This window comes from Bombina bombina, chromosome 8, assembly GCF_027579735.1.
Source record: "Bombina bombina isolate aBomBom1 chromosome 8, aBomBom1.pri, whole genome shotgun sequence".
Classification (NCBI taxonomy): Eukaryota; Metazoa; Chordata; class Amphibia; order Anura; family Bombinatoridae; genus Bombina; species Bombina bombina.
The window spans coordinates 232,276,041-232,296,671 of NC_069506.1; the positions used below are offsets into that span (position 1 = coordinate 232,276,041).

The 20,631-nt window shown below is 36.1% G+C and overlaps 1 protein-coding gene across 1 annotated transcript; it reads right to left on the reverse strand.

Annotated features, from left to right (window-relative positions):
* Positions 1-698: 698 nt before the first annotated feature.
* Positions 699-13,431, reverse strand: LOC128638956 (phospholipase A2 inhibitor NAI-like). The gene is made up of 6 exons (XM_053691098.1): positions 13,422-13,431; positions 13,079-13,201; positions 9,632-9,778; positions 4,478-4,621; positions 1,437-1,559; positions 699-730 (listed from the first exon to the last, which is right to left on the reverse strand). Exons 1-6 carry the CDS (start codon positions 13,429-13,431, stop codon positions 699-701), a joined length of 579 nt encoding a protein of 192 aa, XP_053547073.1.
* Positions 13,432-20,631: the final 7,200 nt, after the last annotated feature.

A 20,631-nucleotide genomic window follows, 5' to 3' on the forward strand; every position in this document is an offset into this window, starting at 1 on the left:
AACACACCGTTCCCATAGACCACAATGTAAAGGAACTTTTCAGTGCTGTTATTTTTTTTTCCTAACACCCCACAGCCACCAACTCTAACCACAAAATACTGCCTAGTGCAGTTATTTAAAAAATAAAATAAAGATGAGGGCATTTGGGGCACATTTATAAAATTAACTAGAGATCTGATCTCTGGTTAATTTTATAAGCGCTAATTGCTACCGCGAGCTCGCGGTAGCTATAATCAGCAACTTGTAATGAACAGCAATGCACTAGAGCAGCAATGCACTATTGGGTAAATGTATTTGGAGATGATGGGTATTTGAAGTTATTTAAGGTTAAGAACATATGTTGATCACAGGGGTCGGGGCTAATAAAGAGGTTTTTTAATTTTGAGGTTGCAGGAAAATCAGTCCAATATTTTTTTGAAGAACTCAAACTAGCAGAAGATTATGTTTTGTGATAGGATCTGAAACAGTCAGAATTGAGTCTAATCGTTGGGAAACATTAATTCATAAACCCCATCTAGTGTCAAGCGTTATTATTGCACATCACCAATTCCACTACAGTAACAAATGCAAGTGTCAGCTACAAATGATCATTATCATGTTTCTTCCTCATTGATGTACTTAAAAAAATAAATTAAAAAAAAATTGAAATTAATTGCGTATTTGAAAAACTGAGGTTATTTTTTTCATGCTTGTGTTGGTCAATAAGCAGCTGGATTTTCCCCTGTGTAACCTAATATTTTAAAGACATGATAAAAGGAATTTGAAGACACACTTATTTCAAAAGAAAAATATAAATGTGTTAGGGCTAAAATAGTTTCTCATTTTCAATATATTCTACAGTAAATCATTTAATACATAGCAGCATAATTCAGTTTATCTTAGAAAACTTTATTGTGTGTTTAAAAAATTATTATATGCAAAGTTACAGTAGTCTGTTTTAGAGTCATTGTGCTTGAAATCACCCGATACATACACAAATCGTAAAATTAAATATCAAAACAGAAACCTTCCGTAAAACAATAATATGCCTATAAATGTAGTACATGCTCTAATTTGTTAGATCATGTCATTTTAGGGCCACAGACCATTGAAGTCTGTGTTAAACTCTCTGTGACTCAGAAACCATAGAGAACCATAAGTCCCAAATAGGCATGGCGTCAACTCTCCTTGTTGATTGGCTTACCAGTCGATTCTACTTAGCATATGGTACACATCATCTTGTCAAATATGGGGACAAAATACAACAAATTACTGAAATCTATAAATTGCTCTTGGCACACAAAAGTATGGCGAATAAATCACCAATCATCATTTTCATGATCTTGGAAGCTTCAGACAGATTTAATATATTCATAGAGGTATTCAGATGAATTGCCCCAAACACAGTACAATTACATAGGGGAACATCTGGTATGTGTTGTGATTTGGTTGGTTACTTTTAGTTTTTATATCATCACTACATTCTGCAGACACTGTGAGGTTTTGTCCACTTATTAATTGTTGGCTAAAAGCTTGTCTGCAAAAGCTCTTAGTTGAGCAGCCCCAGATAAAAGTGAATCCTGAAAGAGGAAAAAAATAAAAAATGAGTACACAGCTTTACAAAAGAGGAACACAACTTATTATTTGGTTGATTAGAATTTGGTATATAATGACAGTAAGACCACTAGAATGCTTGCTTGTATAGAGGTGCCTCTTTTCGGATCACTAGTTAGGTCTCATTTTGAGTATTGGATACAATTATGGAGTCAATATCTTCAGAAGGATAACATATACTGGGATGTGTTCAAAAGAGGGTAAATACAATTTTACATGGTTTAAAATATACTACTTAAAAAGAAAGACTCAATGACCTAAATATGTGGTGCTTAGAGGAGAGAAGGGAACAGTGATAGGACAGTAACTTTCAGATATATTAAGGAACTTAATAAAGCTGGAACAAAGTATTTTTCACAAAAACAAAGACACAGGAACAAGGGGTCACGATCTCAAGTTTGAGTAGTGAGTTTAGGAATAATATGCACAAGAACTTCTTCACAGAAAGGGTGGTTGATCCATGGTATAAACGTCCATTAGAGGAGCAAAAGGCAAAAACTGTAGGGAATTTAAAAATGTCTGACATAAGCAAAGGCTATCCTACAAACTTATTAAAGGGATATGAAACCCCCCAAAATATTTTGTGATTAAGACAGAGCATACATTTTTTTTTAAAGTTTCCAGTTAACTTCTTTTATCAAATTTGCTTCTTTCCCATGGTATTCTTTGTTGACAAGATACCTAGGTAGATGCCTGGAGCATTACATGGCAGGAAGTAGTGCTGCCATCTAGTTTTCTTGTGAATGGATACCATTCTTGCAAAACTGCTGCCATAAAGTGCTCCAGACATGTGCACACTCCTGCGCTTATGTCCCTGTTTTTCAACAAAAGATACAAAGAGAACAAAATACATTTTGAGAATAGTAGTAGAGGAATAGTAGTAGAGGAACACAAATTATAAAAGTTGTTTAAAATGGCATGCTCTATCTGCATCAAGAAAGAAAAAAATATGTTTCATGACCCTTTAAGCTTATACTTTATAGGAAATAAGACCAGACTTACATTTCTATGTGATGTGATTTCAGTATCATCTCCTTTTAATTTATAGCATATACTGTACATTGCATTTGTATATATTATTATATAAATATCACATACATAACCATTACAAATGTCCCAAAGCTCCTTGATGGATATGTTTAGATCACTGCTAATACTCTCAAGCCCATGTGGTCAAACCTCTAATATCCACATGACAGGCACAGCATTTCCCAATTGAGAACAGCATCTCAGAAAATGAAGAATCTTTAATTAAGGAATAGTCCAGAAAACCATCAAATGCAGTTTTTGTAGAAAAAAAAAAAAAAAAAAAAGTCATGTATTACCTCTAGTTATACAGTCAATTTGTGTCCAATACTTTCTAATATATATATATATATAGACAGGAGATCTCCTGAAAACAGTACGACTTGAGGACTATTAAAGGAACTTTGTAATCTATTTCATATAATTTATTGTTAAACAAATTCTCTTCTTATTTTACCATGGGTGTAATCCCTTCAAAAAGTTTAAATAGGTAGTTAAAGCTGTGTTCCTGAATCAGCTTCATTTTACTCCAGTTTAGTATATGCGAGAAATTGGTGCATACACATGTATGCCTACTCCTGACTGGTTCACTAGCTCTATTCTCATCTGGAGTGGCACAGGAGCAGAGCTTTCACTATGTATCTTACCTCTTTGCAGAAGTTAAATACATATTAAAAGGAGGAAAAAGTAATTTGTTTAAAAAAAAAAAAAAAATACACACTGTCCAACTTTCATGTTTTAGATGTGCATGAAATTTAACAAAAAAAAACAAAAAAAAAAACAAAACCACCTTTTTAATTCACTGCTATTATAAAATGTGATTAATTATTTTGGTATTCTTGTTGAAAATTAAGAATTAAAGTAGGTAAACTTAAAGGCGCTCAGGAGGGTGCACGTGTCTTTAATACTATGTGGCAGCAGTGTTTGCAACAATGTATAACATTGCAACAGACATTGTTGCAAACACGGTTAACCTAGAGTGCTAAAGACATATGTTCAGGGGCATATTTTGACCTAAGCAAACAAGGCACTTGCCTAGGACAGCAGATTGTAGGGGGTGAAGCAGAATTTTGAGTGCCTAGGGCAGCACAAACCTAAATATACCATTGCATATGTTGAAATGTACGTAGAAGTCAGACATTTTACTTTCAACAACATTGCCAATTCCAAATATAATGCCAATGCAACTGAAGTTAAAAGGGACAGTAATTACCTTGAGAAGTTAATATAAAATGTTATACATAGTAAAACAATATTGCAATAGACCTTTATTCTGCCCCCTTTCATGGAATTTAGCTCTTAAAATAGTGGCTAATTATTACAACTAGAAATGAACAACACAGATATCTCAAGGCAAACCCTGTTACATGTTTGTCCCAAATTGGCTTTTAACAGATAACGACAAAACAGTGCACTTTATAAAAACATTACAGCAATGGCTAGTTAACACTTAATGGATAAAATGCAGGTCAATAGATAATAAATAGCCATATGATTAGGGGGCTGTCAAAAGAGGCTTAAATACAAGGTAAGCAAAGAGATTCAAAATATATTAATATAACTGTGTTGGCTATGCAAAAACGGAAGAATGGGTAGTAAAAGGGATTATCTATCTTTTTAAACAATAAAACATTTGGAGTAGACTGTCCCTTTAAGAAAGCGGTATAAAATCTGCCTTGTTTCAGTTCACAGTTTGTGGATGGATGTACATTAGATAATCTGTTGATCGGTTATGCTTTATGGTACAAGAAAGCACAATACTACTATAACAAATAGCAGATGCTTAGGATTTAAGATTAAAGCTATTTCAAGTATATTTATATCCATAGCATGAAACCTTTACTTCTTTTCAGCTTACCTGAGTTATCGGTCAATGTGTATTTAACACAAGACTGTTCATCTCCTGTACAGTCCAAGATTCCAAAATCTGAGCATTCCTTAACATCATGGGCGAAACAGGTTTTACACTGGATATCATTATAATCCATATTTACCAGAGGCACTAAGTGGATGAGGAAAAAAAATATAATAAATACCATCTGAAAAAAAAATGTATCTATATATTTTAAGGTGTTCTCTGGTTTGCTTAGAGAAATCTGAAGTTATATTTGAACTTGTATTTTTTAGAAGAAAGAACTCTGTTTTTTTTAATTCTGAATTATTTAAACAATCTAGTAAAAATAAAATTTTCATAATTCAGATAGGGCATACAATTTTAAATGGACAGTCTACACCTTAGTCATTTTAAAAATCTCACCTTAGATTAAGCTGCAAATAGCCTCCTGCACCCTTTCTATATCATGCAGCAGGAACAGTAAAAAAGTTATTTGAAAAAGAATATTGTTTCTGGCCAGTTTGAAATGGCTGTCAAGCTCAGCCCTCTGATGACATCACTATCTGGGCTGCATCTAGGCACTCTGCTGAATAGCACTGACATTCTGTTGAATTTAACTAGCGAACCTTCTGCGATTGGATGCCATATGCAGCCCAGATCGTGATGTCATCAGTGGGCTGAGCTTGGCAGCCATTTCAAAGTGGCCAGAAACAATATTAATTTTAAAATATAGCTGCAAGCAGCAATAGAGGTGGCCACACGCATCGCCTTTGCAATGGCATACAAGCTGCTAAGTCACAATATATAGCTATACAGCTAATTTCACAGCTTTAACATAAGCGGTTGCAAAGAAATCACATTTTCAAAATTTTCGCATAAACCAATATGGCTGCCATAGATTGTGACCAATTCCTTCAACATGAACAAATGTGACTATGTCACAATATAAGGTTATACAGCTAGTTTCACAGTTCCAACATAAGCAGTTGCAGAGAAAATAGATTTTCAAAATGTTTGCATAAAACAAAATGGTTGCTAGATCATACAATATACAGCCTCCAATTTTATGCACAATAATTATCACCATAGAGGTAAATAAACATGGCAAAAATAAAGCATTTTTGTAAAAACGATTTTTATTATATTATTAGTTTAAAAATATCGTTAAGAGTTTTTGAACAATTCAAAATGGCTGCCAAACCACATGACCTATCAACTTCTCTTGAACAAATCTGAATGTTAGTCATAAGATAACTCTGTAAACAAAATTTCAAGTCTGTGCCATAAGTAGTTTCGGAGAAGATTGTTGTAGTTTTTAAAAACAGCACATACGAAATAAAATGGCTGCCAAGCTATTCATTGTATGGCTTTCAAATTGCACACAAAATGGCCGCCAAGTTATGCATTGTATGGTTTTCAAATTGCACACACTAATGCTCTCTATAGACCTCTACAATTTGCAGAAGTTTTATGAAAATTGGCAAATGTTTTATTTCACAAAGGTGACTGCGCAGTGCAAATTTTTACTGCAATATTGCCTTTAGGGGTCATGACTATGTGTACTCGTGTGTCTGCTACACTATAATATAGTTAAATAGTGTAAACATAATGCATAAAGTGCAAATTTACGTAATTAAACAGCGATAAAAAGGCGAATGGCTCATAGCAGCCATGTTAATCATGGAAAATTTGCAGTTTGAACAAACTTGGTAGAGGACCTTGCAAGGAGCACATGTGCCAAATTGCGCTTCATTTCACAATGGCAGCTAGATCATGTGACTAAATCACTTCTCTTGAATAAACTTTATTCTAGGTCAGTACAGCAATACACTCAGCAAGTTTCACAGCTGTAACACAAGTGTTTCTGGAGAAGAAGATTTTCAAGCGGTTGTTGAAATTTGTCGCAAAAAGCAATATGGCTGCTAGATCACATGACCTTGACCTATAAGATTTATGTTGCACAGGATTATGTACAGCATAGATCTCTAGCATTGTGCCAAGTTTCATGAGTTTTTGAGTTATGCTGTTGTTTTTATAAGCACTTGAAAAAGTGGCGGAATAATAACAATAATAATAAAAAAATATTAATAATCCTGACAACAACAACAAAAACAACAACAGGTTGTCCTGGCCACCTAAATAACTTTTTTTACCATTCCTGTTGCATTATATAGAAAAGGTGCAGAAGGATATTTGCAGCTTAAGGTAAGACTTTAAGATGACCAAGGTGTAGACTGTCCCCTTAAATAACTTTCCAAATTTACTTTCATTTTCAAATTTGCTTTGTTCCCTTGTTATTCTTTGTTTAAAGCTAATCCTAGGTAGGCTCATATGCTGATTTCTAAGCCCTTGAAGGCCGCCTCTTACCTGAATGCGTTAAGTTTTTTACAACTAGACAGTGCTAATTCATGTGTCATATAGATAATATTGTGCTCACTCCCGTGGAGCTACATAGGAGTCTACACTGATTGGCTAAAATTCAAGTCTGCCAAAAAAAACTGAAATAAGAGGGTAGTCTGCAGAGGCTTAGATACAAGGTAATCACAGAGGTAAAACATATATACACACACACACATACATATATATCATATATATATATATATATATATATATATATCATATATATATATATATATATATATATATATATATATATATATATATATATATATATATATATATATATATATCCGAACATGAAAAGAAAACCAGCGAGCCTCAGGTAGAGTTTTAAGTAAACTTTAATTCCTTTTTGTCACAGGAACTACATGTCAAATAGTAAAAACTGAACAGACGCAGTGCTGTGTAGCATCTGACGCGTTTCGGCTAGTATGCCTTAATCGTAGATGCTTACTGATGGCTAATCAACTCTTAAATAGCCATCCTAATTTAGTTAATTCAAAAACACTGTTGCAAATTTTCTATTAAACAATCAGACCTTGAGTGGATACAGGGAATATGTATTGGGGTAAATGGATATACTGAGAATGTGGTTTCATAGTGATCAGTATAGAATACAATTTATAAATAAACAAATGTGCAAATATAAACAGAAACGTAAATATTTTATGTTTTAAACTACCAAAATTTACCTCGTTTATTTGTGCTCTGACGAATTAGCCAAGAATAAAACATTAAGTATATGTTAAATGTATTTAATGAAAATAAATTCTCTTGACTAATGTATGTCTATTTAGAGGGACTCTATTCTACTCTATAAGACACCCTACTAAGGCTCATTAATGTGTGGAAACATGTTTCTTGTCTTTAAAAAATTTTTACAAGTTGCACTTTTCTTTATACTTTTTGCCAAAAATTGATTATGTCACCACTAATGTTGAACCCTTGAGGTTTTCTAGTTCTCAATAAAAATATCCAAAAGGCTTCTCTATAAAACATTTTTACTGTTTTATCACCTCCCCTGGGACCTACTTTGATACGTTCAATTACACACCAGTTAAAGGTGGCAACTTTCTTGTTGTGTTCTTGTATGAAATGTCGCACAAGATCTGAACAATCTATTTCTTGCTCAATATTATTAAGATGCTCCCTTATCCGTGAGCGCACCTCCCTCGAGGTGCACCCTACGTACTGTAATTTACACTGGGTGCATTCTGCAAGATAGATCACAAATCTTGTGCGACAATTCGTGCACTCACTTAGATCAAATACTTTTTGGGTTACATAAGATTGGAAATGTTTAGTGGGTCTCATATGATTACAAGCTATGCATTGTGAAAAATGACATTTGTAGTGGCCTTTGGAAGTAAGCCAGCTGCTAGTTCTCTTGTGCTTACTTGGTAACATGGATGGAGATAGTATGTTGCCTAATGTTATTCCCCTCTTAGGGATAAAGCTGCAACCTTTTGACACATAGTCCTTTAGACTATCCTCTCCTGTCACTATTGATAGATGTCTTTTCACAATATTGCATATTTCCTCAAACTGTGGACTATAAGTTGTAACAAAACAGGGTCTATCTTCCTGAAATCTATAATTACTTTTGGTTTTGGAGCCCTGTAATAATGAATCCCTGTCTAGTCTCTTAACTTCAAGCAAAGCCCTGTTCGTAGTCTTTTTTGAGTACCCTCTCTCCAGTAATTGATCCCTCAGTTTATCCGCCTCAACTAAAAAATCTGACTCAAGAGTACAATTACGCTTGAGTCTGATGAACTGGCCTTTAGCTACACCAAAACCAGTATGTTTTGGATGTGAGGACTTTGCATGGAGGATAGTGTTGGAAGATATGGGCTTTCTATACAGACCAGTGGTTACTTTGCCTGTAGAGACTGACCCTTTGAGGATTACATCTAGATATGGTATCTCCACAGTTCCTGATTCTGCAGTAAATCTGAGGTTAACTTGGTTCCTATTAAGATATTTGATGAAATCTGCCTTTGCTTCGGTACCTCCTGTCCATACAAACAAGAGATCATCAATATATCTCTTGTATGTCTTAATACTGGACCTGAATGGATTCTGTTCCCCAAAGACGTGGGACCGCTCCCACCAACCCATAAACAGGTTGGCATAGGAAGGGGCAAATTTATATATATATATAAATAAATAAACCAGGGAATGGGTAATAAAAAGGTATTATCTGTCTTTTTAAACAATAAAAATTCTTGAGTAGATTGTCCCTTTAAAAAGATCGCCATTTTCAGGTAGTTAGGAGAATTTCCCCTTTTGCTCCATTGAAATAAGATTGGTCATATATTACTAGAAAATATCTATTGATATTAAAAGGGATAAGAAAGTCAAACTAAAACTTGCATAATCCAGACAGAGTATATAATTTTAAGACACTTAAATTCACTTATAATTTTCAAATGTACTTTGTTCTCTTGGTATCTAGGGAGACCAAGATATACATTTAAATAATTTAATACAGTAAATTTATACATCTTTGGCTAAATTATAGACAATACTTACCCAAGGTCCCATCCCTAATTTAGGAAATGGGGTATATAATAGAATAGAAATTAGTTTTTAATTATTTAAATATCTATTGTTTGTGCTGTTTCTGGCACAGGAGACAAATCTGAATAATAAATATCGGAAAAAAAACTAAAGAGAATATTTTTTTCATGACTATTAATTTGTCCAAAACATTGTATTTGTCTGTGAACATTTATTAAATATCTAATAACATAAAATGTCTTACTGTTAAATACTTACACATAGGCCTTTTAGGTGAACAAAAATCCTCGTAACAGCAAGTGTTGTTGGTTCTTGTTGACATTTTAAAACTAGTCATGCTGCCAGGTATAAGACACTGAAAAGAGTTTCCACAGCTTCTTTCAAATGTTGTTGTAGTTTTTCCTACTAAAAGAGGGTGATATCTAGATTAGTCTGGATATTAATACCAATACATTTATTTACTCCAACTCCTCAATCCTTTGTTTTAGGTCACTGGGTTTGGAGAAAATTTACTAACAGGCAGGTTTATCAAAGGGTGAATGTCCCTAGAGGTTGCAGGCTCACTTTCTTCCACCAGCCATATGAACATTACACTATGGCTAGACTACAAGTGGAGCTGCACTATGGTGCGCTAACTTAGAGTGTAATCAATAGCAATTCCATTTTTACTCTCATATTACAAGCTGAGAGTAGTGAAAGCCTAGAGGGCACTAACATTTGGATATATATGTGTGTGTGCGCGCACATGTATGTATATATGTTTATGTATTATGGTGTGTGCACAAATACATTTGTACATATACATACAAATGCACACACACGAGTCCTTCCAAGTCCAGCACCTTGTCATATTCCTTTAAATCACTGTTAAAACATTTATTTTTTATAAAAATAAAAAAACACACATAATTATATATATATATATATATATATATATATTTTATTATTTTTTTCTTTTATGTGTGTGGGGGTGTAGCACTTTAATATATTATACATGTGTTTTATATAGGTGACGAGAGTCCACAATTTGTTACACATGGGATATATATTCCTACCAGGAGGAGGCGGAAAAGTTTCCCAAACCTCAAAGCCTATAAATACCCCACCCACCTCACTCATATCTCATTTTAAACTTTGCCTCCTTTGTAGGTGGTTAAAGTATGATGTGCTTCAATGACAGGTGCTTCAGTGTATATTGAAGTCCGTTTTTTCCTCAGAGTGCTGTTTTTGCCAGAGGGAAGTAAGGAGAATATTGCCTAAGGTTATCATGTTTCAACCTCTGTATATACCTTTCCTGCACTGGGGTTTTGCCTGTCTGCGTTCAGTGGACAAGTGTCTATAAGCATTATACGGTAAGTATTATTTTTTCCTCAGACACTCTTAGCTAAAAATGTGGGCACCTTTTTTTGCTAAAAGGTTTACTGCTTTATATATGTGTATATTGCTGCCCTGAGATAGTAGTATTTTTTCTTTCTTTGCTTAAAACGGAGCATGTTTTTTGTGGAATTATATTGCAGTGTCATTGGTTTCTTACCTTAAAACTGTTAGTCTGTTCAGATTACTTACCTTAGCGCTTGTATTTTTTCTAATGAGCGCACCACCGTTTAAACCCGACCCTTATGACGTCATGTTTTTGCGCCATTTTTTCACGCTCTTTTTTTCCCCCCGCAAATTTTGCATTCTTTTTTCCTTTCAAATAGGAATCCTTAACATCTCTCAAATGCCCTCATTTAGTATAGGTGCTTTATGCTACAATAAGTTTATAATCTAAAAAGCGCTCTATATAGTGTTTTATATACTTATTTTATTCTACAAAGACTTTCCCAATCCTCAAAGTTCTTTTTAAAGCAAGAAAGAGTTTTTTACAAAATTGTAATTTGTTTTACTTTTTATTACAAATTTATTTCTATGCCATAATGGGACATTCTGCTCCTTTCCCTGAAATCACCATAGGACCTGAGTCTGTTGAACACATTTCTTCCAAAGGACCTGAGTCTGTTGAACGCATTTCTACCAAACCTAAGTGTGTTTTTTGCAAAACTTCTGAAGTGCCATCTTCAGCAAATTTATGCTACTCATGTATTATATTTCTATCACGCCCTAATGATATTCCTATGGTTTCAAATTCTCCTTCTGTTTCAGTTTCACAGATGGATATAGATGGCGTACCATTAGCAATGAAGAAAAATGTTTGCTGCTTCAATTGAGAAGGCCCTGACTGATATTCCACCTTAAAATAAGTGAAAGAGATCAGCCCATGTTTTACCTTCATCTAGTAAAGTATGTACTGATCAAACTAATACTGACATATCTTCTCATGATGATGAATCCTCTGATACTGAACCAGAAAAATCTTTTTTTGTTTAAAATTGAGCATATTCGTTCTCTTTTAACGGTAAGAAAATTGAAAAATGGTCTGGTCACTTAGGGTTAAAAGGGAAATTGTTCTACCGTCTTTATGTCCTAATCCTAAGAATGATGCTGATAAAAACTTTACATTCTTTGGATGTTGTCAGAGCTTTGAAATATTATGTTGATGCCACTAAAGATTTCAGAAAGACTACCAATTTGTTATTTTTTCTGGTTCACAAAAGGGTCAGAAAGCTTCTGCTATTTCCTTAGCATCTTGTTTAAAACTTTTGATTCACAAAGCTCATTTCAAGAATGAGGCTTAAGTTTATCAAATCTGCAAAGCATCCACATGGTCTTCTTTGCATTCTTTTACCATTTTGATTTTTTTGTCTCTTCAGAAGCAGCTTTTGGTAGAACGGTTCTTCAAGCAGTAGTCACTCTTTGATTTTATTGCCTATAATTTTTTTTAGTTATTAAAAGACTAATTCTGGATATAAATTTTTAGTGAAACAAAGCTGTTTATATTTTCTCTCTCCCTTTCTTATTTTGTTACTCGCCGACTTCCACATCTTGGGTATTATATCCCATGTGTAACAAATTGTGGACTCTTGCCAACCTATATGAAAGAAAACAAATTTATGTAAGAATTTACCTGATAAATTCATTTATTTCATGGTGGCGAGAGTCCAGGAGGTCCTCTCCATATTTTGGGTTATTTTTAACAGAACATATCCTTTTTCCTGTTCCTTTTTTATGACTTTTCCTAACACCTCACTTCCTGGCTATAAGTTAAACTGAGATATGAGTGAAGTGGGTGGGGTATTTATAGGCTTTAAGGTTTGGGAAACTTTGCCTCCTCCTGATAGGAATGTATATCCCATGTGTAACAAATCGTGGACTCTTGCCACCATGAAAGAAATTAATTTATCAGGTAAGTTCTTACATAAATTATTTTTTTGTTATACATATACTGAATATTCTAGACATTTACACTTCAGTTCTCCAGGCACAAAATGTTTCAAGCAGAACACATAACTCACCACTTGTAATATGAGTGGTTACAGCCCACCCTGCACTATAAATTGAAAGTATAGCGTGTGCTAAGACAATGTCTGTCGCGTTTATATTCTCTTGTAAATCTTTTTTACCGTTGACTTGTAATGCCAGATTGGTAGTGCTCCACTTGTAATCTAGACCATTATGGGGATGATCACAATTACCAAGTCTATGATACAAAATGTGATAAGGATTGTGATAAAAGCTTATTTGTTTAACCAATTCTATCATTAAAAATGACCATTATGAAAGAAATAGCCATAACAGTTTGAATGATATATTTATTCAGTGACCTACCTGCTGTAGAGGTCTCAGTGACAACTGACATACAAACGGTATCGTTCCCAGTGCAGTTGTGCGCCAGTCCATTGCAGGTCAGAGCGTCATTAGTGATACACTGTACACAAACTATACAGAAGCCTGAAAGAAGTAAACATATTAATTGTTTATAGGCTTTTACTAGTTAAATAAGCAGCCACATATAAAAGTTTCCCCAATAAAAATTAGCAGTTTTTTTGACTTCACTATTATTATAATTTCAATATGTAAAATTATAGAAACATGTCCCATTATGCATTTGATATAAATACTTTCATTCTGAAACGGCAAATTCTTATATTCCATCTTGGTGATAACTCACCATTGCACATGTGTTCAAACATTATATACTCAGGGCTATTTTTAGGGGCGGGCAGTGGCCCGGGGCACATTAGGATGCAGTGGGGATCACTAGGAGGGGGAATTTAGAATCTGTGAGGGGGGTGCATTTTGGAAATTTGCCCTGGGAGCCAGATTGTTTTTTATTGTGTTAAAGTGGCAGTGCTTGCTTGATAAACTACTGGTATAGCAAATGTTAAAATACACAGATCTCGGGGGGCGGAGCCTACAGTTGTTGTGGAAGGACGTATTTGTGAAGAGCTCCTGATTCTTACTTGGTTTTACCGATACTTTGTTCCCTAAAAACCATAATTTTCTACCTGACATCTTAGTTAAAGTGCCCTGAAGGTACCCTAGAAGAGTCGGTAAGACACAATCACATAAATTGACCTTCCTATGCTCCTCAACTAGACCGCATGGAAGCTGACCGCAAGGCAAGCAGACCTACTCTGTGACTCAGTTACTCTATGTTGTCCCCCCCCCCCCCGGGATTCTATTGATTCTGGGTTATTAGCAACATAAAGTTGTTGCCCTTATTTTATCTTTTAAAACCACTTCAGCATTTTCAATAAGACACCTGAAAACAGTACTAACTTAAACAATGGCGACAGAAGCAATTATACTGGAGCTCAGCAAGCTCCTTGAATTTCACCAGGCAGCCTTCACAGAAATGCTTAATGAAGCCTGCAGCTCAATCCGGGAAGCTATACATAAGGGGTGCAACAGAGGAGCATCAGATGGGGAGCACGGCATGAGTGGCGATTTCTTTAGACCACAGCACTCGCCATATTGTGCCCCTCACCATCGCGATACAGAAGCAGACCAGCAAGCCTCTTGTGATTACTCACAAATTGTGGGTGCACTCCAGACCTTCTGGGATCAGCCAGAGCAGACTGGATCTAGTGGCCCAGACTGTGGAGATAGAACTCATACATAACCCTCTACACCCTCTGAGGCCACGCCACATCTTATGACAAGCAAAGTTGAAAGGCAGCTTCAGATCTTACGCCGCTCTGATATTGGTGAGGCAGGGGCCTCTGGAGCTCAGACTTATTGGGCTGTGTGGGGGCAGCTGTTTTCACGTTGGGCCACACTGACTATCTGTGGGATCTGGATCCATTAAAGCACTGCAGGGAGGAAATCAGATTCCGGAAAAATGCATTGCCCTTCCTATCAACCCCTGCAGCTTCCACCACATCATTCTTCTACATGCACTTCTACATGCACGAAAGGAACAGTCTCCAATTCTGCTTGATATGAAGCTGAAACCTGGATGCCTACCTTTCCGTGTGACCAGAGCTCTCAAAGTTGGTGTTGGCTCATCACAGCGCATCTTTGCTCACATCAGCTAAACAGAGGGGTTTGACGGGTGAGAGACTGATTGTTTCCCAGATCCTGGGGGAAGCAATAACTGCACGCTTGACGATAGCCATCTCATTATAAGGATTGTTCCCCAGAAAAGTTTCGCCAACCATCTGTGGCAGGACAGTGAACTGTTTGCGGTGTTCCTTTTTGACCCCCTCTGACATTTATTATAACATCCATGATGAGGACTACTGAGCTTGATGTCTAAGGATAATATATGAATATAAGCCCATGCTAGTTGATTTTATACATTGTTCAATTTGTTGCATTTTGTTGTTGCAGCACACGACCTCCCCTCTCTTGGATCACTGAGCATGGAGTTGCTCATGATGAGTCGCCATGAGCGGCTAAGCTTCTTACCGAGTAGAGTGGGGATAGGTTGAAGCGTTCATCTCCGATAAGGTGAGGTGTAAGACCCTACCTGTTTGGTTGCCCTTATCAGCAATAGTAACGGACATTCACCCTGCCACTCTTTGGGACCATTAAGCCCATTTATGACGGTTATTGCCTGAAATCAGTAGACACTTATGCGGGACTTTGCTGAACATTTAAACCGGCTAAAAAAAAACAAAAAATTAGAAGGCTCAGATACAGGAGCTATGATGTTTATACCCCCACTGCTGGACGTCTAGTTATGTTCCTTTGTTTGGCATTGTGTGTTTGTCTTTAATATTTAGACAGGAGGGTTTCACAATTAAACTGCATCGGTTATGCAAATATTATTGAAGTTACGTATTTAAAATTAAGTATTCATATGCGTAGCACACATAACAGCAATGTATGCTAGATCTGTCATGTCCATACAATCTTAGATGTTTATCTGTATTTCATTTTGGACTGTGCCCTCCCAGGCTTTCAATTTAGGGATACTAGCTTAAGTACAAAGATATGTGTTGCAAGCAATGACAAGATTATATTCCAGTAACACTACCTGACTAACCCCTTTCTTTTACCCATTAATGATTTTTAACATATTGAAACACTACTTCACATGACTATTCTATTGCTATATAACCTACTAATGCCTGTCATTGTCTCTATACAATAAGATAGGGAGCCTTCAGCACTTAATGTGTAATGACCCAGTGCATTATGTCCTCCTTTTCCCTGATATGTGATACAGTTAATGTACTCTATAGTATTTTAGGGAGTTTATCTTTGTATTATACTGCATGTGAGGCTAATACTGTCCAAGATTGCTCACTCCCCCAGACTCTAAACTTCGCCATTGTGTTTTTTTCTTATACATTACAACAGCACAAGTTTCTACATTACTACTATTTTCTAGTTCATTATAAAATTGAGATTGTACCATTATCATCATGGCCGAAGAGTAGCCCTAAGCTTTATTACCCCCCCCTCTCATTGCCACATGATAGTACATAGGCCCTAGAGTGGACTCCTGTTCAATAGGGGTATATTAAACTATTAAAATGTAAAACTGAGGTCTAATTCAGGTCGATCCATACTCCTTGCAGATATCTTGAATCCTGGCACAATGGTTACTGTATTGAATTGAGTTTCTTGTATGCCTGTATAATATTTTAAATACAATTGTCTAATATTTTCCTCAAAACCTCAATAAAAAATATAAAATAGAAAAAAAAATAAAAAAAAAAAATACACAGATCACAAGCATATACATAAAAAAAAAAAAAAAAAATATATATATGAGAGTGCAGTCCCCTTCCGTTTTTTTACGTTTCCATGCTATAGTGGTTTTTACCCACTCTATGACTAGCCCCCTGTATTCTTTTAATTTATCACAGATAAGTATAGATTATATTGCCAATCAATATTGATTAACACAGTACACTTATATTCACTACAATTGGTCCCACATTCTAGTTACTTTATGTATTACAATGATTACATTGTATTAGTTTGTATTTGTTATACTTGTTATTGCACTATGTCACTATAACATTTTTTGCCTCACAGGGGCGGTTCCGGTGCTACTGATGCTAGCGTGATGATGTAGTGACGCTAGCACGTCACTTCCGGTTCATTCCGGTGCGGCAGTGATAAGGCCGGTGGCATCTGGAACAGCTACTGGCTATTTAGCCACTGTGAGGTAAGCTTAACACGCACTGCTTTATTTTCAGGAGTCTGAGGACAGGCGTTGTAGCCCAAAAACGTTCACTCTGTAACTCAATAAATATTCTGTTTTCTCACGGCGAGTGCCTCTGCTTTGGATTATTACATGGATATTCTGAGTGCACCCTGGTATTATATTAAAGTGACACAACCCAAATTTTTTATTTTGTGATTCAGATAGAGAATGTAGTTTTAAGCAACTTTTTAATTTACTCCTATTATCAATTTTTCTTTGTTCTCTTGCTATCTTTATTTGAAAAAGAAGGCATCTAAGCTACTTTTTGGTTTAGAACCATGGACAGCACTTGTTTATTGGTGGATACATTTATCCACCAATCAGCAAGAACAACCCAGGTTGTTCACCAAAAATGGGCCGCCATCTAAACTTACATTCTTGCATTTCAAATAAAGATACCAAGAGAATGAAGAAAATTTGATAATGGGAGTAAATTAGAAAGTTGCTTAAAATTGCATGCTCTACCTGAATAACAAAAGAAAAAATGTGGGTTCAGTGTCCCTTTAACTGTACAACAAAAGTGAGTGCTGGTATTTTTGGAGAAAAAAAGAGAAAAAAAAAGAGAAAAAAAAAGAAGGAAAAAGAGAGAAAGAAAGAGAAAGAAAGAGAGAAAGAGATGTTCCTCAAATTAAGTGAGAGAGGAACAGTTGCTTTGTAATCTAAGGAACTGTCCAATGGGGATTCCTTTAATTAAACTAGTTGGGTGTGCACTATTTGCCTCTAGGATGCTGTTAGTTGCATTGGCCTTCCTATAATTTTCTGTTACTATGTTTCTTCCTTCCTTCTTTATTTTTATGTCCAAGAATGGAAGTTCTTTATGATTTTCTTCAAAGGTCAGAAAAATATTTCTGTCATTATCGTTCAAATCATCAACAAACATCTTCAAATCATCTAGGGAACCATTCCATAACAACAAGATGTCATCCACATATCTTATACAAAGTAGTACACACCTATCAAAGGTCAGTTGATGTTTTTTCAAAAACATAATTTGTTTCCCAGGCCCCTAGGTGCAACCATGCATATGTCAGTGCACAAACCGCCCCCATTACTGTTCCCCTTACCTATCTATATATCCTACAATCAAAGGTGAAAATCTTATTTTCCAAAATAAATCTCATAAGGGTAAGGACAAAGTCCGAAGCAAAGGAAGTTTCTCCTATCCGTGTGTGCCTCGGGTACAGCTACCCTCCTCGCTCCTGCCCAAATAGGTAAATCACTTCCATACAATAAGGTAGATTGGCCAATACATAAGTTACTCACAGATCGATACTTCAGTACTCGGTCCTGGGGGGGCGTGCACTCACCCGCTGGATGCGGTGTCTCCCGGTCTGCCGTCCGCTCCCCTGCTCGAGCTACCTGGGATCCTCGATGCCATGTGAATTGATGCGGCCAAGTTCGATTCGGCGTCTGACATCACAGTGCGATTCCGCCTCCTTCTCCTATTAGGTGGGCGAGAGGGCTCAACCTGGAGCAGCATAGCCAGTCTCCATTGTTGGCTCAGAGTGAATACGAACAAAGAAAATGAGGGAGTCCGGTACTTCTTGGTGCACTTTTCAAACACTCAACTTTATTGGCAAGTTAAAACAGCAGCTTCCACAAGACACACTTTGCAGCAGACAAACAGTACAGGATGGTGGTCACTAATGCTGGCGCTTTTCCAGACAATCAGCGTTTCCAGACGATGTGGGAAAACTTGAATCAATACAGTACATATGTAATATATGATATATATATATATATAAATTGTATCAAATCTAATTACAGAGTTGAGTATTAGTTATATTAAATTGCAGAACAATGGCATTCATTGTTTATAGGTATCCCACAAATATATAGGTTTCATAATAGATTAGATGTTGACAATAATATTATTAAATCTTTATCTCTCTGTCATCCAAAATACCTGTTAGTTACACTTAGGTTATGGAGAGAACAGACTTATGTTAAGCTTTTGGGAACTATTTTTTCGCAAAGTATAGACTGTTTACATACTACAATGAGTATTATCTATACTTTATGTAGTATGTTTCATAGCTGGATGAATACAAGGAATATTCTAATGCCAAAAATTAATGAGATCAAATTCGCTATTAAGCCCAAGGGGTCTCCTTGTCTTGAGTTTTAGTATCCAAAAGACCTCTTCCCTGGCTAACAGTAAATCTCTGTCCCCACCTCTCTGAGGAGATGGGACATGTTTTACAATGGTCCAATTTAGGGAGGCAGAGCTTTTGTTATGAACATATGAAAAATGATTGATCAAAGGGGTAGTTAGGGTACCTGTTTTGATGTTGTTAACGTGTTCACGTATTCTAGATCTGACTTCTCGTGAGGTCATACCTACGTATTGTAAATTACATTGTGTGCATGTTAAAAGGTAGATAACGTATGTTGCCCTACAATTGAAACATTTATCATGTTCAAAGGTCTCTCCAGTTATAAAGCTGGAAAAGCCATTTCCCACTGATAGGTGGTTACACGCTATACAATCCGTATAGTGACATCTAAAGACTCCCTTTATATTTAGCCAAGAGCTTGGAGTATCCCTATTCCTTGTTCTGAGCATAGTGGGTGCTACTTTGTTGCCTATTGTAGTACCTCTTCTGAACGCAAAGCGGCAACCTTTCCTGACTATATCAGCTAGTCCTTCGTCCGCTGAGAGTAAGGGAAAGTGTTTGGACACTATGTTGCAAATCTCCCTGTATTGGTCACTATATGTTGTCAGAATTGTTGTTGTATTGTGTGTGTAGCCCTTGGTCTGGTCACTCTTTGTGTTTCCATTTTTGTTTGGCATCAAAAGGGAGTCCGTATTTCTTTTGCTGATCTCTTTTTTAATACCTAGTACCATTTTCTTGGAGTAATTTCTGGAGACAAGTCTCAAATGTAGATTTGTCAGAGCAATTCCTTAAAGTCCTTACATATTGTCCCTTGGCAATAGCTTTAAAGACTCTGCTTGTGTGATTGCTCTTAGCGTGTAATATTGTGTTTTTGGCTGTAGGTTTGCGAAATACACTCATAGATATATAGCCTTTTTGTCCTGATATTACTCCTACCAAAGACACATCCAAGTAATTGATTGTGTTGGGATTGGTTTCAAAAGTGAAACTCAGACCTATGTTATTGTCATTAAGTTCATCAATGAACCTCAAGACTAAGTTAGAGTCTCTCTGCCAGATCACTATGAGATTGTCTATAAATCTCTTATAAAACTTAATATGTTGTTTGTATTGGTTTCTATCTCCATAGATGTGTGACTGCTCCCACCACCCCATGTAGAGGTTGGCGTAGGAGGGGGCAAACTTGGCCCCCATAGCAGTCCCACATCTCTGGAGACAGAAACTGTGGTCAAAACAAAAATAATTGTGAGTGAGTAAGAAGTTTGTCACTCGTAGTATGTAACTACATTGTTCATCCTCAAACTGTCCTGATCTAGTTAGAAACCATCTGATGGCTTTTAGGCCCTCCTTGTGAGGTATAGAGGAATAAAGGGCTTTTACATCTATAGTAAGCCAGGTATTGGGTATGTTTCCAACTTTCTTCCTTCAACAATCCCAATAAGTGTTTTGTATCCATTAAATGGCTTGGTAAGCTTTCCACAAATGGTTGTAGTATCGCATCTAACCATTGTGAGAGCCTTTCTGTTAGGGAACCAATGCCACTTATGATTGGCCTGTCATGTATGTCTGTGCCTGGTTTGTGGACTTTGGGCAAGTGA